We start from the raw sequence: 24,382 nt of genomic DNA, 5'->3' as shown, positions 1-24,382 counted from the left end.
CTCTGTCTGTCTGCTATGTTTTTAACTGTGTTTTAACTTGTGTTTTAATTTGTTCCAAGTAACTTTGTATTTATTTTATCCCCTACCCTATCCCTCAAAAGGCTGTGTCTTCTGCCAGGTCGCCATTGTAAATAAGAATTTGTTCTTAATGACTTACCTGGTTAAATAAAGGTTAAATAAAAAAAATAAAAAAAATTGCCCCCCCTCACTTGCATCATCAACTATGCCTGGAGTTTATCCTTGCCCGTGTGTTGTCTATGTACTGTAGTTCGGAACGGTTGGTTTCACACCTGCAAGTGTTCCGTGCCCGGGCACGCCAAAGCACTTCCCAGGCCACCTTTTCTTGTGGATCCTGTCACGGATCCCTGTTGCGAGCCCGGGCGCAGAACGGAACGGTACGCAACGTTCACACTCGTCAAATGTTCCAAAACTGGAGTCAATTTGGGGACAAGTGTGATCGGGAAGGGTAGGGACGCCAGTGTGAAAGCACCCTAAAAGCAGTTTCTGAAGAGGTGGCTATTGGCGAAAGGATTAAATTGTAATCACAGTTGGTGAGCAGAGTACACTGGTGTTTTGTTGGGATGTTTTTGTACCATCCACAGTTGAGAAGTAAAGCAATTAGTTCTTAGAAAATTACAAACATGGACAATATGACAGCATGAGTTTGAACTGAAGCCTATTAATCCTGCAGGATTTTCTCCCCAAAACTGATCAATTTAGCACATATATAAATAAAGATACAATAATTTCCTAATCAAATTGTGTGTTTTATGCAAATTACCACTAGATGACAATAACAAAGGAAACATAACATTTAGAATTTTTGACGGTTTACACTGACTTCAAGATGGTTGAAATTATTTTTCGGAATGGTTCCAATTCTGCTACTGCTCATCTTACTGTGGAACTTTGAAAGTATGCAAAAATAGTAGCCTGGCTACAAAAATAGTGTAATAACGAGTTATTCTACACAGACAGTAATATTGCAAAGTAACTTATTACTTTCAAATGAAAGTAACTAGTAAATATGTACGCTAGTATATTACATTTTGAAAGTAACTTGCCCAAATAAACACTGCATACTGTACCTCAAAGCATTTACAGGCCATTGACGTTTCTCAAACTCCTTGCATGTTTGACTGAGCTAAATGTTCACTCTTTTGGCAGACATGCTAATGCTAATGTAGCCAGTAGGCTACTAGCCACCAGAAACAGGGTTTCCTCGTCATCTAAGCATGGGCGATAATGCTAATGTAGCCAGTAGGCTAATGTAGCCAGTAGGCTACTAGCCACCTAAACAGGTGGCCAGAAACAGGGTTTCCTCGTCATCTAAGCATGGGCGATAGACCCCTTGTCTGCCATCCTGTGGAAACTACTGGTAAATGCGCAGTTTAGCTGTTCAATACAAATACCACCAGCTTTAAGCCACTTTCATACATGAACTCCGGCGATATGTTAAGTGTTTTCATACATGAGGCATGTTGCTTTCACACATGATGTGGACCACCTCCGGGTGTAGCCTCAACGCGAGACTCATCAGTCATTCTTCCTTCTTCACGGCCCCTATAATATCCACTGCAACGTCGGCTAAATGGCTGCATGCAATACACATGTTATCAATCGCAATGAAACTGTACCCACCTCCGAGACAATGTTGTTATCCAAGCCTTGGCACTCACAATAGTAACTACTTTCCAATACCGTTTTTCACATGCCAGTGCTGACGTTTTGATGTGCTCCACAGTGCCGGATGTATCGGTTCGGTGCTCAGTGGTTGGGAGGGTGTAGTGCAGTTTACAATTTTGAGCATCCAAGTGAGCAGTCGACATCCATGTCTGTCAAGACTTTTGAGCCAAATGTGAAGAAATTCCTCAAGGGTTAATGAAATATTGCATTAACTTGGAAATGGCATTGGTGAGGTCATAGTGACCTTGACCTTTGACCACCAAAATGTAATCAGTTCATCCTTGAGTCCAAGTGGACGTTTGAGCCAAATTCTAAGAAATTCGTCAAGGCGTTCCTGAGATGTGTTAACGACCTTGAAAATGGCAATCGTGAGTTCACAGTGACCTTGACCTTTGACCACCAAAATCGAATCAGTTCATCCTTGAGTCCAAGTCGGCGTTTGAGCCAAATTGGAAGAAATTCCGTGAAGGCGTTCCTGAGATATCACGTTAATGAACTTGGAAATGGCGTTCGTGAGGTAACAGTGACCTTGAACTTTGGCCACCAAAATCTAATCAGTTCATCCTCGAGTCCAAGTTGATGTTTGAGCCAAATTGGAAGAAACTCTGTCTAGGCATTCCTCAGATATCGCATTAACGAGCTTGGAAATGGCGTTTGTGAGGTCACAGTGACCTTGAACTTTGACCACCAAAATGTAATCAGTTCATCCTTGAGTCCAAGTGGACGTTTGATGCAAATTTTATTAAATTCTGTCAAGGCGTTCCTCAGATATCACGTTAACGAGCTTGGAAATGGCGTTCGTGAGGTCACAGTGACCTTGAACTTTGACCACCAAAATGTAATCAGTTCATCCTTGTGTCCAAGTGGACGTTTGATGCAAATTTGATGAAATTCTGTCAAGGCGCTCCTCAGATATCGCGTTAATGAACATTGGACGGACGTACGGACAACCCAAAACCATAATGCCTCTTGCCTGGCTATTGCTGGCGGAGGCATAAACAATGCAGGCAACCACATTTGAATCCCAGGTGACCACACTTAGGGTCTTGACCCCAAGGTTGGGAACCACTGCAATGCCGCCGGCCACGGCTATCGCCGGGCGGAGGCACAAAAGATACACACACACTGATATCCAACCATGTACATTAAATGTAGCAATCATCCCATTCAAAATAAGGACAGACAAAAGAGAGCATTGTTAATCTAGTATTAATTTATTTAAAAACAAAACTTAATGATGCCAACTGTGCTCTGCTCTATAGGGAAGCAACAACAGAAAAAGAGATTTGTTTTTGCAGTAGCTGGTGATTCTTCTTACGGTAAACTCAAATTCTCTGCCCTATGTTTCCTTAGTTAGTTACTGTCTAAAAAGTGTTTTCCCCCCAATGCCCCAACAAAATGAGCCTTGTTAACATGCACACAACAAAGAAAAGAACACCACATACAAAGAATACTACAGTGCATTAAAAAGACACCCTGCTCCAGAGGAGATACAGGTATTATATTATTCTACGCTACCAAGTTGATGGTTACTTTGCTTCGTTTTGTTGTATGGTTGTAATGTGATGCTGTTAAATCAGGTAAGTAGCAATTAGTTTCAACCACCGCTAAGAAGAGTAAATAAAAACCTGTTTGTGCACAACTATCGAGTACTCTACAATACCACATTGACGATTTGGGGGACAGGCGAGGTACATTCAAGAGGTAACAAAGGTAACTGTATTTCCTACACGCAAAGTACCCTTCTCCTCAAAATAATATATTCACACACTAGACTGTAAAACATTTCTCAGCAGTTCACATTCACGTGTTGAGATTAAAGGCGACCAGCGGATACATACAGTACAGTACATATACACCCCATTTATTGTACACCTGTTTTTTAAATGCAACCTGTATCTGGATAAGTTATCTGGATACAGGTTGCATAAAAAAAACACATGTAAATGGGGTGTAAGAGATCCGAACAGTAATGTGACTACCTCCAGATGTGGTCAGGCAGATCTGATCACGATGCGTTTACATCTTGCATTAATGCGTTTTTTCCTTATCCAGATACAGATCGCATGCCAGGTGTAAATGGGGTGAGTGTTTTTCTTGGCGGAGGCGCCCCTCACTTTGGGTACCTCAGATTGTAGCTTCAGTATTGCTTTACAACTCTCTGTGAATCTTTATGCTGACAAATAGCTTCAGCATGTATTTTTTTTAACTTGATATTGTCAACTGATATTGTGCACACTGATCACATTCACCATTTAAATAACATACTTATCTGTTCTTTCAACATGCCATGGGTGTCATTCTTTGATTTTCAACATTAACAACTGGTACCCCATCTTATTTTATGGGTAATTTCACACTCTGCTGCCCTGGGATTAAGATTCAGAAATACGCAAGAGGTGAAATTTACTACAGTTATACACAGGTTCAAATGTCCCATTTTAGATCTTTCTGGAAAATGATGCTATGCAGGCTTATAATATTTAATAAAGCTGTAAGCTTTGTTAAAAGTACTTAAATTGTTATCAGCAGTATAGACTCTGGTCACCATGTAAAATATATATTACAAGTTTGTGCAGCATAGTCTCACATTTAAGGGTTAAAATTGGACATACACTTAAATTCGTACCATCGAACACCCAATTCCAATTCATAAAAATAAAATGGCCAAATACACAAAGAATGTAGACGTGTAACAGTCACACTGCTTCCTCATCACCAGTCTAAGGTTTTAATTAGAAACTCCTCCAATAACGAAGGCAATTCTCCATGCTCCCACTGGCTTTCCTCCCAAAACCAAAACACAATCTCTTCCAATCTCTCTTCCCAGCACGGTGTGTGCACATGTAATTCAGCAACGTCTTAATAAACCAACATGGAGTTGGACTTTGATCAGGTATGCTCAGGTTGAATGCAAAATGTATTTTGTAAGCAAGTATATGACATAATGTGGTAGTTTTTTAACTCTAATTAAATTAGGCAGAAACATTTCAGGGGTACAACAATAAAACCTAAACATTGAGAGCTCTCATAAAACAAATCTATTTTACAAAAAAATAATAATTGAGTGTTAAATAGTAGACACAATGTTTGCAGCTAAATGCACAGGTGCTGTGCACTGACATTTACAAGTCATATTTCACTTTGGTACAATGTTTTCACTTTTCATGATCAACACCTTCATAGAGGTTCAGGAACATTCCACCTCCAGCTGCTCCAGCAACCAATCAGCTGCTCTGATGATCCACTCACCACCAGAGCTCAGTCCTTAGCTCTCAACATTGATTTATGTAAATGTTCTATTATTTCATACAGTTGAAATAACTGCACCAAGACCTAAATTATTTGCTGGTAAACTGGTTGGGAGTGTGATTTTGTAGGCAACTTAAGAAAGTGGCACTGAAAAAGAAAGATGATATACCAAAGTGAAATACCGTTTTAATAGGAGAAAACGGAAAAACAAAAAAAAGTAGACAAAGAGACTGTTCAGGACTATCTGATTTTCAAAACCTTTACAGCCCTACACAGCAGTTTGTATACAAAACAACGTAAACAACTCAAAGGAAGATCCTTTCTTCATGACTGACTTTCTTGAGGTGGTACATGTACAGTATAACCTAGTGGCTACTAAGCCACTCTCTTGCTCTCCCAGAATAATAGACAACTTCAAGAGACTTTGGGGCATATCTTACGCCCAAGTGCAAATGCAAATCTTTGCTAGTTTCTAGCACTCAAAATCTCCCCTTTTTTATTTTAATTACCACTAGGTCACGGAAACACATCCTTTGATGTACTGACCCAGTGATTATTTTTTTTATTTTTTTTGAGTGGTAGAAACTAGCAAAGATTTGCTTGGGCGTAAGATATGGCCTATGATCTTTGCACGTCCATCAAATAAAAATGGAATACCCAGTGGATATGCATCATTCATTACTCGCATACTGTTCAATTCCTGTCTTAAATAATGCTCAAATATGGGAGTGAAGATTTTCTTTCAGCAGTTTTGCTACAAAAAAAGTTATACATGTCTTCAATTCATAAAACATGGAGAACAAAAAAATATAATCCCAACCCCCCCCTTCCCCAAAGGACATGACCAAAGCCTTTCTGTGCTCATTGCATTTGAACGGAAGTAATTGTGATGACAAGCATTTGATGTGCTCTGCTGCGTAACATTCATAGATTGAAAAGCGTTATGCAAATACAGACAGATCAAACTCTCCTTTCAAAACTCCTGACAAAAAGGACATGAAAAATAAATTGCATTACAGATGTTATTGGTTCAGGCTGGAACTATGCACTTTCAATTGGTATATCTTGTAGGCATTTTGCAAAGTAAACATTTTTGCATTGCTGAAATGGTTTGTTGCTAAATGTTTCGATACCTAAAAACAATGCTGTTTAACGGATCTTACCTATCTGTAAGGAGGATTAAATAATGACAATAAATGTTTTTGTACATGAAATCTGGAAATGTGCACATTTCGCAGGGACAATTCCTTATCTCTCAAGTTTCAGCAATTCTTGTTATTGCTACATTATTACATTATTATTATTACCAAATTGCAAGTGTTCAAAATTATACACTTTAGATACAGTAGATTGCTGCCCTATGAGACTTGTCTATTGATTCGTTTTTAGAATGAGCTTTTCCCCGAAAAGTTTTGACCTATTCTACTGGAGTGCACCGGATTGAACAAAGCAATTTTACAAACGTGCGAGTACGAGTTAACATAAAAATGCCTTTATCAGTGGTTATTTATGCTTACCATCAATGAGATGTATTATTTTGCTTGTTCACTTGTCTAAACCAAAGGCAGCTGTCTTTGTTCAGATTGCTATAAATATGATTCTTATTTACTAACCTGCTGAAGTAGACCTTCTTAAAGGTTAAAATTACATTCAAATCAAAACCTGTTGACTTCACTGGCAAAGTACACACAGACAGGATGGTGCCTAGGGGTACCTCTTCAAAGAACAGTTCATACGTTTCACTAGCTGCACAGTTCTAAGACAGGGAGGACTTGACTGGAACAAAAAGGGAAGACTGGCTTCAAGTCTCTTCTGGTTAACAGTTAATGGTTAGCGGCTTTTGCATGAAGGCACTTCCTGGTAAAGCTTTCCACAGAGTAGCACCTGGGATTGGTTAGATGTTAGATGTAGCCAGTAGAAGCCCTTGGTTGGAAAGAGCCTGGGGTCGTAGGTCACAGCAGGGTGAAACCTAAGATGTACTGCAGGAGCTTGTTACGATTAGCCTGAGGTAGGAAGGTGCTGCTCAACTCCACCGTCGTCACCAGGTTCTCCCGTTTCTCCTTTAGGACCTGCAAGCCGGCACATCACAAGACAACTCTAGCTTCAGTCAACTGGACTGCATACACACAACTCTACTTTCCTCTTAATAACTGTTTCCTAGACAACAACTGAGAAACTGGGACATTTCTGTACTAGTCAACTTATACTGAATGAACTTGAAGACATCCTTACCCCCAACTCTTTGAATGTCCTCACTGTGTTCTTAACCAGGTAATGCGTTGCACTTTCACCTGGAAAAGAAGAGAACACAAGGATTAGTCAACTGAGGGCCTGTGTCGACCTAGCGCCTTTTCCTCAGGTCCAGCATCTTTTTTCAGTTGTTTCCAATGGGGGGAGAGCGTATGCGGGCGCACACGGACGTCTAGAGAAAGTGCGCTGCGCCCAGCGTCTAAGACTATTTTCATAGCGTTCCGGCGTTTTTGTGCGCCCGACTCCCAGCGCTTCCAGCTGAAAATATTTTAACTTTTCAGAAAGACGCTGGAGTCGGGTGCTCCTTTTCTGGCAACTAATCATGGAGAAACTATCGCAACAGAGACAGAAAGGCTCAATTGTGGGAGCAGATTGGCTAGACACTTAATAATTCTGGTGAGTGTTGAGCTAAATCACTGTATGTGTGTTGTTTGCTAATGTTAGCTGTCAGCTATCAAGCTACTACCGCACTGAACTAACGTTAGTTTCAGACTGCTTCCTTGTAATATTGTGCGCTGAGATCAGCGCTTCCCAGCGTACTTCCAGCGTTTAACGGTTGGAAAAAGACACTAGATGGACACACGGCCTTAGGGTTATTATTAGTCTCAATGAACAAAAATATGTTTCTTATACAAATACAGTATCTGCCCCTCCCCTCTCATTTTCTCCCCAATTGTACTTGGCCAATTCCCCGTGCTGCCCCGGTCAGTGCTCCACCGCCTCTGCTGCTCTGGGGAGAATCCAGAGTTGTAGACTCGTTGTAGACTTCCTCAGACACATATTCAGTCGCCAGCCCCTTCTTCTCTGCTGACAGCGAGGAATTTCACCGGCAGGACATAGCCCGTTGGAGGATTGCGCTATCCCCCCAGTTCGCCTCCCCCCGAACAGGCAACCCGACTGACCAGGGGAGGCACTAGTGCAGCGACCAGGACTCCTATCCCACCGGCTTCCCACCTGCAGACACCGCCAATTGTGTCTCTGACAAAGCCGGAAGTACCGCTGCGGCGGGGAATTGAACCCGGGTCTCGGCGGTGGTAGGGGAGGGCTTTTATCTCTATACTTCCCAGATGTGACATTAATTGTGATGAAACCCTGATGAAATGTTTATTTTTAATCATTCTGAATGATCAACAGATCAGTGGTGCATGCCATGTTCGTGTGGAGCCGTCACTGCATCGTGCAGTGGTAGCGCTGTCACCTCACAGCAAGAAGGTCCTGGATTAGATTCCCTCCTGGGACACTGTTGGCACTTGGGGGTAGGTCTCCCCATGCCTTCGGTGCCTAGTGCCCAGATGGGCTATCTCATATAAAAGGGCTTGTCTGTGTGGAGTTTGAATGTTCTCCCCGTGTTCACCTGGGGTTTCCCTCCATATAAGAACCCCCCAACTAAAAGCATGCAAGAAGATCATTGTTTGACCAGTGACGTCGGAAGAAGCTGGTCCCCGGGCGCTTCACTGCAGCTGCCCGACGCTCCTGGCCTGAACCGTGGAGGACGACGAGCCAGGATGGGAAAATGGAGGACGAATTTCATGGACGAATTTCATGGCGCCTCCAAAGCATATTATGTGTGTGTGTACTGGCTGCCGTGCGTGGCCGCCGTGGGGCGGCTGTAGCTCAGGAGGTAGAGCGGGTTGTCCTCTAATCGCTTTGGATAAAAGAGGTCGGTGGTTCGATTCCCGCCTCCTCCCCTCTGCATGTCGAAGTGTCCTTGGACAAGATACTGAACCCCAAATTGCTCCTGATGGTGTGCCAGCCCCCTGCGTGGTAGTCTGCCGCCATCGGTGTATGAATGGGTGAATGTACCTACTGATTGTAAAGCGCTTTGGATAAAAGCGCTATATAAATGCAGGCCATTTACCATTTACGGTGCACATGTTTATGCATTGGTGTCTGTGACGTATCAAGACAGGGTTTGTCCGTCCTGCAGTAGTCATGCTGCTCTTACCGTACGCAGCCACTCCTCTCTCTGTGCGGGTGAGCAGGTATCTGAAGAGCTGCTGGGTGTAGTCGGGTTCAGCCATGGGCTGGCTCAAGCTGTGGACAAAGATGGCAGCCCCGCTGTAGGCCTCCAGAACCGGGCTGAGCAGCCGCTGCAGGAAGACGAAGAACTCCTGGTGCTCCGTGGAAACGCTCACCTGATGGGCAACAATAGAGGAAGGAAAAGAAATCAAAATCATCAAACAACGGTACAAGCGGGTCTCGCAAGATCATGGCTGACCCCTCCCACCCTGGCCACAAACTCTTTAAGACACTCCCCCACGGCAAGAGACTGAGGTCGGCCAAGACCAGAACCACCCGCCACAAAACCAGCTTCTTCCCAACCGCCATCAGCCTCACCAACAAGGCCCGGAAACCCCTTCCGCCAAGGGCCTCAACAACAACCCCCCCCCCCACACACACACACAAACTCACTACCTCCTCCAAAACTCAACTGAACTCCCCCCCCCCATAAAACTGGGACTGTAAATTCATGTAAATTCCCTGCACATTTAATGCCTATTTAACTTAGCCTGTAAATTTCATGTACATTCAATGTAAACTCTTATTTAACTCCGACTGTAAATTCATGTAAATCCACTGCCTATTTAACGTCTATTTAACTCAGTCTGTAAATCTCATGTAAATCCAACATAAATTCATATTTATTATCCACAGAACACTTCACCACTCATGTACATATTGTATATATTTACTCGATTTGATTGCACTTGCAACTTTGTGATTGTTTTTAGTTATCTTCCTACTTCTTATCTCTGTATATTGATGTGACCGCTACGCTGCATACAGACACTAAGACAAATTCCTCCTATGTAACTTGCATACTGTGGCAATAAAAGTGATTCTGATTCTGATACAAGTGAGTTCCTATAACAGCTGAGTATCTGTGAAGAAGTGACTCAGCTGGACCTTTAGGTAGCGGTCCCTCTGCTCCTCTCCAAAGTCGCTGTCCTCATCCTCCTCGTCACTTCTCCAGGAGAGGGGCTCTGGGAACTTTTTGGGCCAGGGTTCCTCTGTCGGACTGGGGCTCAATTCCTCCTGGTCTTCCTGACACACACACACACACACACATACGTATGTACAAATTATTCCATCTCGGTTTAAGGATATGAAAAAATCCCACCCCCAAATCACAGATTATTAACAAGTAAAATTCAGCAGCATTCAATCCCCAATATGAGCCGCTATTACCCACTGTCACCACTGAGCTGCTATTACCCACTGTCACCACTGAGCCACTATTACCCACTGTCACCACTGAGCTGCTATTACCCACTGTCACCACTGAGCTGCTATTACCCACTGTCACCACTGAGCCGCTATTACCCACTGTCACCACTGAGCTGCTATTACCCACTGTCACCACTGAGCCGCTATTACCCACTGTCACCACTGAGCTGCTATTACCCACTGTCACCACTGAGCCGCTATTACCCACTGTCACCACTGAGCCGCTATTACCCACTGTCACCACTGAGCTGCTATTACCCACTGTCACCACTGAGCTGCTATTACCCACTGTCACCACTGAGCTGCTATTACCCACTGTCACCACTGAGCTGCTATTACCCACTGTCACCACTGAGCTGCTATTACCCACTGTCACCACTGAGCCACTATTACCCACTGTCACCACTGAGCCGCTATTACCCACTGTCACCACTGAGCCGCTATTACCCACTGTCACCACTGAGCCGCTATTACCCACTGTCACCACTGAGCCGCTATTACCCACTGTCACCACTGAGCCGCTATTACCCACTGTCACCACTGAGCTGCTATTACCCACTGTCACCACTGAGCCACTATTACCCACTGTCACCACTGAGCCACTATTACCCACTGTCACCACTGAGCCACTATTACCCACTGTCACCACTGGCATTCAGGCTTTTCTCCCCAGCAATAATCAGGGCCAAATTCTGGTATACAAAGTGAAATGATTTGACCTGCATCTACTTTTCCTTGTTTGTAGATATGTTACAGATATGATATTCAGGCTAAAATCTAAGTAAGAAAGTGGTCCTTACTATGGGTCCCCAGAGCAACTTGAGTGTTTCCCTGCTGTTCATGAAGCTTGTTTGTGTGAACTGACCTCTGCTACGTACAGAACGCCATACTGGATCAGCCGACTCACAGCATCATGGAAGACCTGATAGATTGTCTGACAGGGCTGTGAGAGGGACAGGAGGACACTTAGAAACAAGACCTGATAGACTGTCTGACAGGGCTGTGAGAGGGACAGGAAGACACTTAGAAACAAGACCTGATAGACTGTCTGACAGGGCTGTGAGAGGGACAGGAGGACACTTAGAAACAAGACCTGATAGACTGTCTGACAGGGCTGTGAGAGGGACAGGAGGACACTTAGAAACAAGACCTGATAGACTGTCTGACAGGGCTGTGAGAGGGACAGGAGGACACTTAGAAACAAGACCTGATAGACTGTCTGACAGGGCTGTGAGAGGGACAGGAGGACACTTAGAAACAAGAAGACCTGATAGACTGTCTGACAGGGCTGTGAGAGGGACAGGAAGACACTTAGAAACAAGACCTGATAGACTGTCTGACAGGGCTGTGAGAGGGACAGGAGGACACTTAGAAACAAGACCTGATAGACTGTCTGACAGGGCTGTGAGAGGGACAGGAGGACACTTAGAAACAAGAAGACCTGATAGACTGTCTGACAGGGCTGTGAGAGGGACAGGAAGACACTTAGAAACAAGACCTGATAGACTGTCTGACAGGGCTGTGAGAGGGACAGGAGGACACTTAGAAACAAGACCTGATAGACTGTCTGACAGGGCTGTGAGAGGGACAGGAGGACACTTAGAAACAAGACCTGATAGACTGTCTGACAGGGCTGTGAGAGGGACAGGAGGACACTTAGAAACAAGACCTGATAGACTGTCTGACAGGGCTGTGAGAGGGACAGGAGGACACTTAGAAACAAGAAGACCTGATAGACTGTCTGACAGGGCTGTGAGAGGGACAGGAGGACACTTAGAAACAAAGAACACGCCAGTTGGCGTTAAGCCTGCATTGCAACAGCAACATTGAAACCTGCAACTGCATGGGGTAGCGGCAGTTCCAAACACGTTATTATGGATCCCACTGCAGTTGTGGGCAGGACACGCCCTACGCAGCATTCAAGCGCCAGGATTGGCCAGGCAGGTGCCCATGCAGGCTGTTCTGACTGAGTAGTGCACCAGGTATTTTCATCTCGCATCAATCTGATAGGCTACTTGAGGCAAGGTGGTGGTGGATGTCTCTTGTTAAAACGCTACTATTTACCATCTGCTACAAATACTCCAGCTGCAAAAAAGCCGTGACAGTAAGGAAGTAAAACGGTCCGCCATCTCATCTAGTCGCATTGGTGTAAACTGGACCGTTTTAGATAGTTCCGTCTCGGCCCGTTGCAACAAGCAGTTGCAAGTTTCAACTCGCCTCGTTGCGGATCTTTGGTGTAAACTGCCCTTAAGGGGAGATCAGAAGATTGATGAGAGAAATATTAGTACACCTACTATATAATATAATCTACTATAATACAATTGATGCTCTAGTCTACCACATAAAACGGAATTTTATGTTTGTGTATTGCTGTTCGTGAACTGCACTAAACTAGGGCTGGGTATTGGCAAGGACCTCACGATACATATCACGATACATGCGTCGCGATACGATTGTATCACGATACATTGCGATACAATACATATTGCGATATATTGCAATACATGATAATTTACTGAAAAATACAACACGCTGTGCACCACCCACGTAGTGTAATAATATGTACATCACTTTATATTGATAACTTAGTAAACGAATTGAGTCAAAACTATCGAGTGTTGAGTGTCTTACTGAACGCACTAGGGATGCACCGATTGCGATTTTGTTGGCCGATTCCGATTTCCGATTTTTGAATAGTCTGACTTGCCGATACCGATTTTTGCCGATTCCGATTTTCTTTCTAAGAACAATAATTGACGGGTTATTTTTTGACGTTTTTTTTTTTTTTTTTTACTTTGCTTTAATAGAAAATTAACATTCATGTCACATTTCTTATCATTTGCATGAGGTAGGATGATCTCACTCAAAAACATCTCAAAATAAAAGTGTTCCAGGTTACTGGACAGAGCTGTTCTTTTTTGTGTAAATACAATGAATATAAAACAATTAATTCCAGTATATCCCACAGCTATCATGCATTTACTTTTCCAAAAGAAAAAATGTGCAACAGAACAGGGGCTTCAGATGGAAAGTAGCCTATGGCTAAATCTGTTACAAAGCATATCTTCCCCTATGGGGTTTAATGTTTTTTTTGTATATGTCCCTGCCAAATAAACGAATAAAATAAAATAAATAAACGTCAAAATGTTATCCATGGACAAGGAGTTTATAGCCTATAGGTCTGGAGCCCAGAGACCTTCGAAGCCATGCCCACTCTACAGTTGTGGATTTGGCTGTTATTGAGTAGCCTAGATGAGGAAATGAGTTTGAGTTGACTCAGTTTGAATATCGTAGTTTACACACAGTCCGTTTTTTTAATCCGCCATTCGAAAAAAAATCATCTCGCACAGTAAACCTTGCACACTGGTCCGATGCGTTTTATTATTATGTTCGTCGTTCTATTCGCAATACGAAACAAAAGTCCTCTCCTGTATCCACGTTACAACGTGACTGGCAGATAGCAGCAGCAGCAGCAGGCAGCGGTGATGTGGAGTGCAGCTGGTCGCGGAAGAGGGGTGAGGTGAAGCGAGCCGCTCAGACTGCAGTGGACTCCAACCTACCCGGCCCCTCCAGTCCGCGGCTCCACACTGACGAAGACATGCTGTGGCATGCAGTGTGTAGTGGCAGCTTTTGTTCTGACTGCAACTCATCCGTCTCGGTCTCGCTGCTTTTGGGTGCGCGCACGTCACTTGAAAATCGGCTCACAGAATCGGCATTTTAGAGTGACCGGCGCAGATCACCGATCGAGGCCGATCACGTGGAAATCGGCCATTTCCGGTCACGTGCCGATCGATCGGTGCATCCCTAGAACGCACTGAAATAAAAAGTTTTTTTACCGTGTCACTGAACACACATCTGTGCAAAAAAATCAAAACGGCGATATATCACAATATTTTTCTGAAGTATCGATAAGAGTATTGTGGAAAAAAGTATCGCGATATATTGCCGTATTGATTTCATTGCACAGCCCTACACTAAACACAAAAGTCTTATAATAGTCAAAGAGCTGTTTTGTGCTTGAGAAACAGGAGGTCCTGACAGAAAGCAGTTGCTGTGACAAGAGGACTTACTGGTGCCATGGCCACTTCGTTGATAAGGAAGTGGGAAAGTCCGGCTGCCTTGCGGATCAGTCTCTCCTGACTCAGGTGGAGGCTGTTGGGATGACCAGGCACCAGCTCAGACTCCGATTCCACCGCCAACTCTCGCTGCAATGCCAGAATGCTGCAGGCTAGGGACCAAGTCAAGAAGACACTTAAAGGGATCATTCAGATTTGTTTTGATGTGGGGTTGTAAGAGGTACTTGCCGACAGTGTACTGCATGCAGCTGGTGTGGTCCCAGTTTGGAGAAATGGAAACCGGCCTCGTCAGGCAAATAGAGCTGTCTGCTGAGTGTGAACAGGGTCACGAGCAAAAATGTGGGAAAAAAAAAAAAGAATCCATACTGCTCACCTGGCGTACAGTAATCCATGTCTAAAACAAACCCTGAGATGCCAAGTTGACTTGAAAACACATCATTTACACAGTGTTTTTAGCAGAAATCTGCACTGGAGCCAGGTGCTCGAGGAAGAAGTCGAACACTTCCAGCTGCACATGTGGCTCTATTTCAGGTAGAGAGAAAACAGAGAATGAGGTAAAAGATGATCCTGTCTCCTGGGACTGCAGACGGGGCTGGAGACCGCACGCGAGCGCACACACAGACACACACACACACACACACACACACACACACACACACACACCCTCTCTAGCACTGTCTCTTGTGTTAATTGGATGCCTTACCATGTTGACATTTTGTTGGCTACCTTCCTTCCTCCGACACTTGGCACAAGAGTGAACATTTGGACTGAAAAGACCTCCCTTATACCGTTTTAGCCGACTGTTTTGCCTTTAAAGGGAAAAGAAATCCACTATAAACTGTTCATCGAGCAGGAAGCGGCCATGAAGCGCCCCCGGTGGAGGAAAGCCATAGCGAGGATTCAGTCCAAACCAGCGGCGCCTGCTTTAAACCGATGTTGATGAGGATGTTTAACACGGGTGCAGAGACCCGGGTTCAATTCCCCGTAGCGCTACTTGTGGATTGGTCTGACGTTCCTACAGACACAATTGGCCGTGTCTGCGGGTGGGAAGCTGGTGGGGTATTAGTCCTGGTCACTACACTAGTGCCTCCTCTGGTCGGTCGGGGCGCCTGTTTGGGGGGGAGGGGAACTGGGGGGAATAGCATGATCCTCCCACGGGCTACATCCTCCCAGTGAAACTCAGGTCAGGTGAAAAGAAGCGGCTGGCTGGATTATGCCAGCTGAGCAGTATGGAAGCTTTTTCGCGGCCGGTCTCCATTTCTCTCATGTATTCTACTGCATGTAGTACACTGACTGTCCACTGAATGTAGTACACTGACTGTCCACTGAATGTAGTACACTGACTGTCGGCAAGAGCCTCATACAACCCCTCATCAAAATAAATAAATCAGAAACATCCCTTTAATGGAGAACAACAGTAGTATGAAGCACTGTGGGAAATCAACAGCACAATCTGCACATAATGCCATTCTAAACAGAACAGTCCTCAAGTCAAAGCACAGCCTCATCCAAGCCACAGGTAACCCAGAGTGTAGTCTCAACGCCAGACCCATGAGAGTTCTTATGTGCTGCTGATACACTAACCTTACTGCATGCTGCAGATCTCTCTCTGGGTCTGATACACTAACCTTACTGCATGCTGCAGAGCTCTCTCTGGGTCTGATACACTAACCTTACTGCATGCTGCAGAGCTCTCTCTGGATCTGATACACTAACCTTACTGCATGCTGCAGAGCTCTCTCTGGGTCTGATACACTAACCTTACTGCATGCTGCAGAGCTCTCTCTGGGTCTGATACACTAACCTTACTGCATGCTGCAGAGCTCTCTCTGGATCTGATACACTAACCTTACTGCATGCTGCAGAGCTCTCTCTGGATCTGATACACTAACCTTACTGCATGCTGCAGAGCTCTCTCTGGGTCTGATACACTAACCTTACTGCATGCTGCAGAGCTCTCTCTGGGTCTGATACACTAACCTTACTGCATGCTGCAGAGCTCTCTCTGGGTCTGATACACTAACCTTACTGCATGCTGCAGAGCTCTCTCTGGATCTGATACACTAACCTTACTGCGTGCTGCAGAGCTCTCTCTGGATCTGATACACTAACCTTACTGCATGCTGCAGAGCTCTCTCTGGGTCTGATACACTAACCTTACTGCATGCTGCAGAGCTCTCTCTGGGTCTGATACACTAACCTTACTGCATGCTGCAGAGCTCTCTCTGGGTCTGATACACTAACCTTACTGCATGCTGCAGAGCTCTCTCTGGATCTGATACACTAACCTTACTGCATGCTGCAGAGCTCTCTCTGGGTCTGATACACTAACCTTACTGCATGCTGCAGAGCTCTCTCTGGATCTGATACACTAACCTTACTGCATGCTGCAGAGCTCTCTCTGGGTCTGATACACTAACCTTACTGCATGCTGCAGAGCTCTCTCTGGGTCTGATACACTAACCTTACTGCATGCTGCAGAGCTCTCTCTGGGTCTGATACACTAACCTTACTGCATGCTGCAGAGCTCTCTCTGGATCTGATACACTAACCTTACTGCGTGCTGCAGAGCTCTCTCTGGGTCTGATACACTAACCTTACTGCATGCTGCAGAGCTCTCTCTGGGTCTGATACACTAACCTTACTGCATGCTGCAGAGCTCTCTCTGGATCTGATACACTAACCTTACTGCATGCTGCAGAGCTCTCTCTGGGTCTGATACACTAACCTTACTGCATGCTGCAGAGCTCTCTCTGGGTCTGATACACTAACCTTACTGCATGCTGCAGAGCTCTCTCTGGGTCTGATACACTAACCTTACTGCATGCTGCAGAGCTCTCTCTGGATCTGATACACTAACCTTACTGCGTGCTGCAGAGCTCTCTCTGGATCTGATACACTAACCTTACTGCATGCTGCAGAGCTCTCTCTGGGTCTGATACACTAACCTTACTGCATGCTGCAGAGCTCTCTCTGGGTCTGATACACTAACCTTACTGCATGCTGCAGAGCTCTCTCTGGATCTGATACACTAACCTTACTGCGTGCTGCAGAGCTCTCTCTGGGTCTGATACACTAACCTTACTGCATGCTGCAGAGCTCTCTCTGGGTCTAATACACTATGTTACTGCATGCTGCAGAGCTCTCTCTGGATCTGATACACTAACCTTACTGCATGCTGCAGAGCTCTCTCTGGGTCTGATACACTAACCTTACTGCATGCTGCAGAGCTCTCTCTGGGTCTGATACACTAACCTTACTGCATGCTGCAGAGCTCTCTCTGGATCTGATACACTAACCTTACTGCGTGCTGCAGAGCTCTCTCTGGGTCTGATACACTAACCTTACTGCATGCTGCAGAGCTCTCTCTGGGTCTGATACACTAACCTTACTGCATGCTGCAGAGCTCTCTCTGGATCTGGGACACTCCTCTCACCAAACCCCTAGACCCGCCCTCAAACACCAGCTGTGGCTGTGAAGTGGCACAGACTCATTTATGTCGTATGCGGAGCGCGGCGATTTAAAATAATATTTGATTCTGGGGAGAGACTACCCAGAGTCGAACTGTAAATACAGTTTTCAATGACATCATTCAGGACCATTTCAAGGCCATTGCAAGCTTTATGATAAACACTGTGATAATAAACTGTACACAGAACAGAACAGAACAGAACAGAACAGAACAGAACAGAACAGAACAACTAGCCGCCTAGCCGTTCAACCTACCAATGATTGCATCGGAAATGAAGACATGGAAAAGGCCATTGCTGTAGAAGTTGAGCTCGAAAAGCGCCGGCACAGTGTGGCTGGGGGCGATGGTGAACTCGCCATTGCGATTTGCGCTGCTGGTCACATTCACGCAGTTGCCCAGCAGGTGGAGGGCATGCATGACAACGTCCTCCGAGTTGCCTGAGAAGCCTAGGTCAAAGTCCCGCGACAGGATCTCCTCCTTCATGTTGAAGAAGTCTTCCACCAGCTTGGACAGCGCCACCCCCTGGAGAAAAGTGGAGAACACAAGCACAGGCCCATGGTTTGAGTGGAAAAAAAGAACCTTGTGGCATATCCAAAAACCATAGACTGCATCCCTCAATCATAGCTGTGAATGCAATCCCTGATAATCGTGTGATCAATTGTCTCAGGTTAAGTGCCATCTTGTTTCTCTAATTACGCACTCAATCCCTCAAGCAGCACTGTATTATGAGGATTTCTTTCTATTTTCAGTGTCCACTTCATCAAACCTGGGAATGATGCAATATTTGCATTATAACAATGCTGGAAATTGATCAGCAGGTAGATGAATTTGGACACGACGCTGAATTCAGTCCGACAGGACGACTTGTTATGCAACAAGCAATCCTTATATATATATACAGTATATATATATACATATATATATACAGTATATATATGTACATATCCTTTATACACACACAAGTGCAGAATGCATGAAGAATACAATAGCGATTTAGCACTACAAAGTACTACTAGACTGTAGGGGTGGGGGGGAAATCGATACAGCATAGTATCGCAATATTTTGTGTGGCAATATATCGTATCGCACGAATGGCAAGTATCGTGATACTTTCTCATATAAATTGTCACGTGCATCATGCAACATTTATGGTTTTTATGACAGTGTTGGTCAGTCTGTCTGCTTAACAATCCCATTTTGCTGCAATAAAAATGACTGAAGTGAGATGAACAAACAGAGTGGAAACATGATCTCATAGATGAAACAGATGTTGACACAAGCTTCTTTTCCCTTTGGGGACATCATTTGCACTTGAAAAAAGGTAATAAATAGCAATAGTCGATATATCGCAATACTATCGTATCGTGGCTTAAGTGTCGTGATAATATCGTATCGTGGGGCATCCGGTCTAGACTGGCCCGGTCGATGGGTTGATGTGCCACTGGCCAATTTAACATGACAGAAAGGCTATTTCAGTTCATTCTTTTCCACGGTCGCGCACTTACATCACTGTGCCTGCAGAGGGCAGAGGCCCACCACTAATCTACAGAGGATGTTGAGCGAGCGGGGAGAGGGGGCGAGAGCTCCAACAGAGAGAGGCATCCATTACTACGATGCAGCGCTCTGTGACATTTGGATCACCTTGGCTTGTGAGAGGGAGGGGAGCATGACCAGCAAGAAGCGGACAAACAGGAAACGAGGAGAGAAAGAAGAGGAAGAAGAGATGGGAGGACCAGAGAACAGATGAGGAAGAGGAGGAGGAGGGGGGGGGGGGGGGGCAGGAGAGAGGCAAGGGCAGCAGAACAGCAGGAGAAGAGCTAATAGGAAGAATGTGAGACAGTAAGAGGCCATTTACACCTGGTGTTAACATGCATTTTCTGCAATCAGATTGCAATCTGATGGCAGAAATGGTTGTCCTCTCAATCCGCATAAAGTTGCTGTATCCAGATTGAGAGGACACATTGCATTTACACTTGTGTTCAATGTGTACACAATGCATCCCTGACCACCTCCGGAGGTGGTTTGGCCGATCAGATTGCAATCCATCTTCAATGCGTTTTGGGGTTGTTTACACCTGGCATTTCAAGTGATAAAACACAATCTGATTGCAATCTGATCACAGAAAACACATGTTAATGCCAGGTGTAAATGGCCTCAGTGAGACTTACCTGTCTGTGTCTGTACAGCAGCAGACAGGCTACAATGTGGGTAGACATGATGGCTGAGGACTTATTCGCCGCTGTGAGGGGAGATACAAAGAGGAGATGCTGACCGACCAAAATGTCAAAACAAACAGCGCTCTGGTTCACTAACGAGTCTGTGTGCAATGCTACACAACCAGAAGGCAACAAGAGAGAATCCCACCGCGCTTCAGCTATAAAGACACTAAGGCAGGTCCGGTGCATCACAGGAGGGACGCAGAATCACAATTAAGGAAGAAGTCTGGAGCAACTCGGGCCATAGGATAAGGTGCAGAGTATAAGGACAACGTTTCGACGTCAGTGCGTCTTCATCAGGTACCTGATGAAGATGCACTGACGTCTAAATAAAAGGCATCCTATGGCCCGAGTTGCTCCAGACTTCTTCCTTAATTACAACCAGAAGGCACTTGATAGAACACAAACCAATGCACCAAGCAATTCGCCAACTTCCCAGGCTACAGCATCTCTAACTATTTGTGTTTGTTTATTTCCGAGAAAATAGCACAGGCATACAATGCTGTTTGGTAACAGACTTGGAGGTCCCAGATGTTGGACCTTCCGATGTACACTTTCACTCAATTTAGGGGTACGGTGGCGCAGTCGGCAGCGCTGTCGCCTCACAGCTAGAAGGTCCTGGGTTCGATTCTCGTCTGGGACGCTGTGGGCGCTGGAGTTGTGACCCCCGCCATATCTTCAGTGCCTACTGCCCAGGTGGGCTATCTCGTCGAAAGGGCCTTTCTGTGTGGAGTTTGCATGTTCTCCCCGTACCCCCCAGGGGGTTCCTCCGTACATAACCCCCCACTAAAAACATGCAGAAGATCGTCATCCGACCAGTGACGACAACATCTGAAGTTGGTCCAATGATGGTCCCCGGGCGCTGGAAAGAAAAAGCGACCACTGCTCCTGGCCTGCCCCCTGGAGGAAAGGACAAGCCTGGATGGGTCAAATGCAGAGGACATATTTCACCGGCCACCGTCAGCATGAGTGTGTGTTGTGGCCGCATGCATGTGTTGTAGTGTTCGTGTGACAATAAAGACGGGCTGCCGTCTGAAACCGTGTTTTTTTTTTTTTTCATCCAAATCTGTTTGCCCCCACCCCCCGCCCTCCTGTCCCCCCGCCCCAACTACCACCACCCCGAATATCATCCAATTGGCCAAAAGGTAACTACAAGTCAGGCTTAAAATACAGCTTGGAATCATGTCAAGATGATAGAGTATGCCTAGAGCGCGTGTGAGACAGGCCTACCACTCTCTTCCAACAAACGGGGCCGAAAAGATCGGAGAGCAAATGATATCCACGACACAGAAAGAGAGAGAAAATGTTGCTCTGTGTGTTTGTACACTGAAGAGTGTCAGCAGTGGTCATCTTGACTATGCTGTAAGTCAGTAGTGTAAAACATTTACGAACAGCAGCAGTGATACTGCAATTCCACCCTTCCTCTGCTTCTCCATCCTCCCTTTCCTGCTATTGGCTGAAAACAACATGCCATCCAGCTGGAGGGCTTGTGATTGGACGAGGGTAAGAAACGGGGCTAGTGGATGAGAATGCAGTTGAGTGAGCCGGGGAGAACCGGTTTTTGTTGTGCTACCACGGGACAAAAAGCCCTGGGTGATGTTAAGGGGATGGAGTGATGCTGCGCTGCGTTGGATTTCAATTAAAGCAGCTAGTATGATAGATAGTATTTCATCTACGCTTTACTTCCTCTGCTGCAGCAGGCAGGTACGAGTGACGCAGCATGAGAAGGGTGATCTGTGTGCTTCCACAAGAAAGAGTGTGCTCATCATCACGCAGCAAACTCCTACAGTACAATAGCAGCCTATGGGGACAGAATTAAGAGTTCAGATGAAAAACATTTTATGACTACAATTCACTCATTATTAAAATCATGACCTGAACCATGGCTCTTCCCCTGTGAATCAGAATCAGAATCACTTTTATTGCCACAGTATGCAAGTTACATACAAGGAATTTGTCTTAGCTATATAGAATAGATGCTGAACTGTGACCAGGATTTTTTTTTTTATATATTTATTAGATCCACATGAAATGTGATGGGCTACCATTACACATTTGGCTGATTGTTGCATCCTGGTGCCTCAGTGTCCCAAGAAACACTCTGAATATCAGGGATTTGAGATCGCTCCTGATCTGTCAGCCCTGTCCTGTCTCCTCTGCTGTGAACTCACACCACATAAATGGAGCAGTAACTGTCCTCTGAAAGCCCAAGCCTAGTTAACAAACCCCAGATGCTTGGTCGGCTCGGGAAGTGACTTCTCATTAAACGTGTGGCTGGCCACAAAAAGTTGTTCTCCAGCTCAGGGAAATGATTGGCCGGCTGGTAAATGCTTACAGAATAGGACGTGCTTGGCCAGGTTGGCGATGATTTGTCGTCTGCAGACATCATCAGACAGCTCTCTGTTCAGCTGCTCCTCCCCCTGGCCCTCAAACAGCACGGCGTCAGGTCTGGAAGGAAAGCAACAACTTCAACATGTGCAGATTCAGTCTGCCAAAGTCCACTGAGTGAGGAGCAAGAGCACTCAGAGAGGACAACTATGTCCAAAAGATAACTTTTATAGTTGTCCTCAGAGAGGACAGAGAGGACAACTATGTCCTCTCTGACACCTCATGTTTAGGTACAGTTACGCCCTCATGTTAGGTATGCAGATTGCTTTATATTTTTGTCAAAATCACAGGGGATACAATATGAATCTTTTTTCTCTCGCTAAATTCCATTTAAAGTATTATCTGAACATCTGACTGACAGTGATAGTCAGTAGAACAGGATGGTAGGCATAATTAATATTCCACCAAAACAATACACAAATACACAGATTAGTTTCCTCCCGTCTGGTCGGAGGTGTTCTATTCAGTGAGCTGCTGTAGTGTCTCTCTCTCTCTCTCACACACACACACACACACACACACGCACAATGACGTATGTTGGTTGGAAATCAATGCCACAGTGTAGGTTCTAGTGTTTATTTAAATGCGACTGAGGCTCAGACAGACTTGACACTCATCTCTCCCATATCTACCCAATAGCAACAGCTAAAGGCTAAAACAAATTTAAAGAAAGTCAGAATAATGTTGTTTCGTGAACAAAGGCTAAGTCTCTGGGACAGTGTTGGTCTGGAGCTGCCTATAATAACATAAAGCTCTGTCCTCAGATGTCTGACAGACCCTGCTGTGTGTGAGGACACGGGACAGGAGGGAGGGGACTTGGTGGGGGTTGATGATGTTTCAGGTGGGACTGTGGGGGGTGCATGTGTCTCGTGCACGGGACTGTTTCTCAGTCCCTGCTGCTGGATGTCGGACCATTAACACCCGCCTGCTCACACAATGTGTGTGTTATTGACCGCCTGCTCCCGCCCGCAGCAACGTTAAAATCGCCCGCTCCCACGTGATTTGTGTCGGGTCCTGCGGGATCCCATGCAGTTCTCTAGTACAGAGGTTCTCAAATGTTTTTCAGCCAAGGACCCCTTACAAGATAGAAAATATACCGGGGACCCCCTCATTCTGATTTGTGATTTTGGGCTAAGCTTAATTGTTTCCACGGTAACGTGCTTGACTTTTAATTTGATAGGTTTGTTATTAGAATGTAATCCATGAACCATTTTTGCATAAACTATTTTCGTTGAACTATGAAGATTTTGCAAAAAAAAAAATATATATATATATTTTTTATTACATTACATTAACGCTTTTGTTTTGTCCAAAGTGACTTACAATATCACAATTTGTCAACAGTACAGAAAACCACTATGCAACACAATCAATGACAGCCAAGATATTTTGATAGACTAGCACCATGTAGGAAGTAGTTTGAGAAGGAATAAGTAACATGTAGCATTTTTTTTTTTAATAAAAAAAATAAAAAAATAAAATAAAGTTTTTGTTTTTGTTTTTTATTACCTGAAAACTTTTCGCGGACCCCCTGGCAAAGTGCCACGGACCCCTGGGGGTCCGTGGACCCCCATTTGAGAACCACTGCTCTAGTAGTCCATATACAGTACTTGTTGTGATGACACATCCATAGTACATTTCAATGATGGCCTTTATCTCTGTTGCCATTGACGCCTGCAGTGCCTGTGCTCTCACCAGGCCATATTTAGCGACTACATTAACGCGTTGAACTATATGAACGAAGCCTTTCCCTGCGACAAAGTCACACAGCTGAATGTCTCTATAGCAAAGTGCCACACATTTGTTGAAAGCAT

General features: G+C 45.0%; 1 protein-coding gene across 2 annotated transcripts in view; it reads right to left on the bottom strand.

Annotated features, from left to right (window-relative positions):
• Window positions 1-2,931: 2,931 nt before the first annotated feature.
• gpam (glycerol-3-phosphate acyltransferase, mitochondrial) overlaps window positions 2,932-24,382 on the bottom strand; it is a 37,726-nt gene continuing 16,275 nt past the window's right edge. Inside the window, exons 12-20 of one of the 2 annotated variants that reach the window (XM_083635484.1) lie at window positions 22,516-22,628; window positions 20,133-20,203; window positions 18,219-18,486; window positions 14,487-14,644; window positions 11,282-11,359; window positions 10,096-10,233; window positions 9,134-9,323; window positions 7,171-7,229; window positions 2,932-7,007 (exon numbers count right to left, since the gene is read on the bottom strand). In XM_083635484.1, the coding sequence (XP_083491610.1) occupies window positions 6,891-7,007; window positions 7,171-7,229; window positions 9,134-9,323; window positions 10,096-10,233; window positions 11,282-11,359; window positions 14,487-14,644; window positions 18,219-18,486; window positions 20,133-20,203; window positions 22,516-22,628 (1,192 nt within the window). In that variant the 3' untranslated portion in view covers window positions 2,932-6,890. Of the gene's footprint in view, window positions 7,008-7,170; window positions 7,230-9,133; window positions 9,324-10,095; window positions 10,234-11,281; window positions 11,360-14,486; window positions 14,645-18,218; window positions 18,487-20,132; window positions 20,204-22,515; window positions 22,629-24,382 lie in introns of those variants that run through there. The other variant, XM_083635485.1, reaches the window with a different exon arrangement.

Source organism: Poromitra crassiceps (assembly GCF_964638095.1).
Source record: "Poromitra crassiceps genome assembly, chromosome: 4".
NCBI lineage: Eukaryota > Metazoa > Chordata > Actinopteri > Beryciformes > Melamphaidae > Poromitra > Poromitra crassiceps.
The sequence above is the reverse complement of the archived record's forward strand: the minus strand, read 5'-3'. Positions and strand labels throughout refer to the sequence as shown.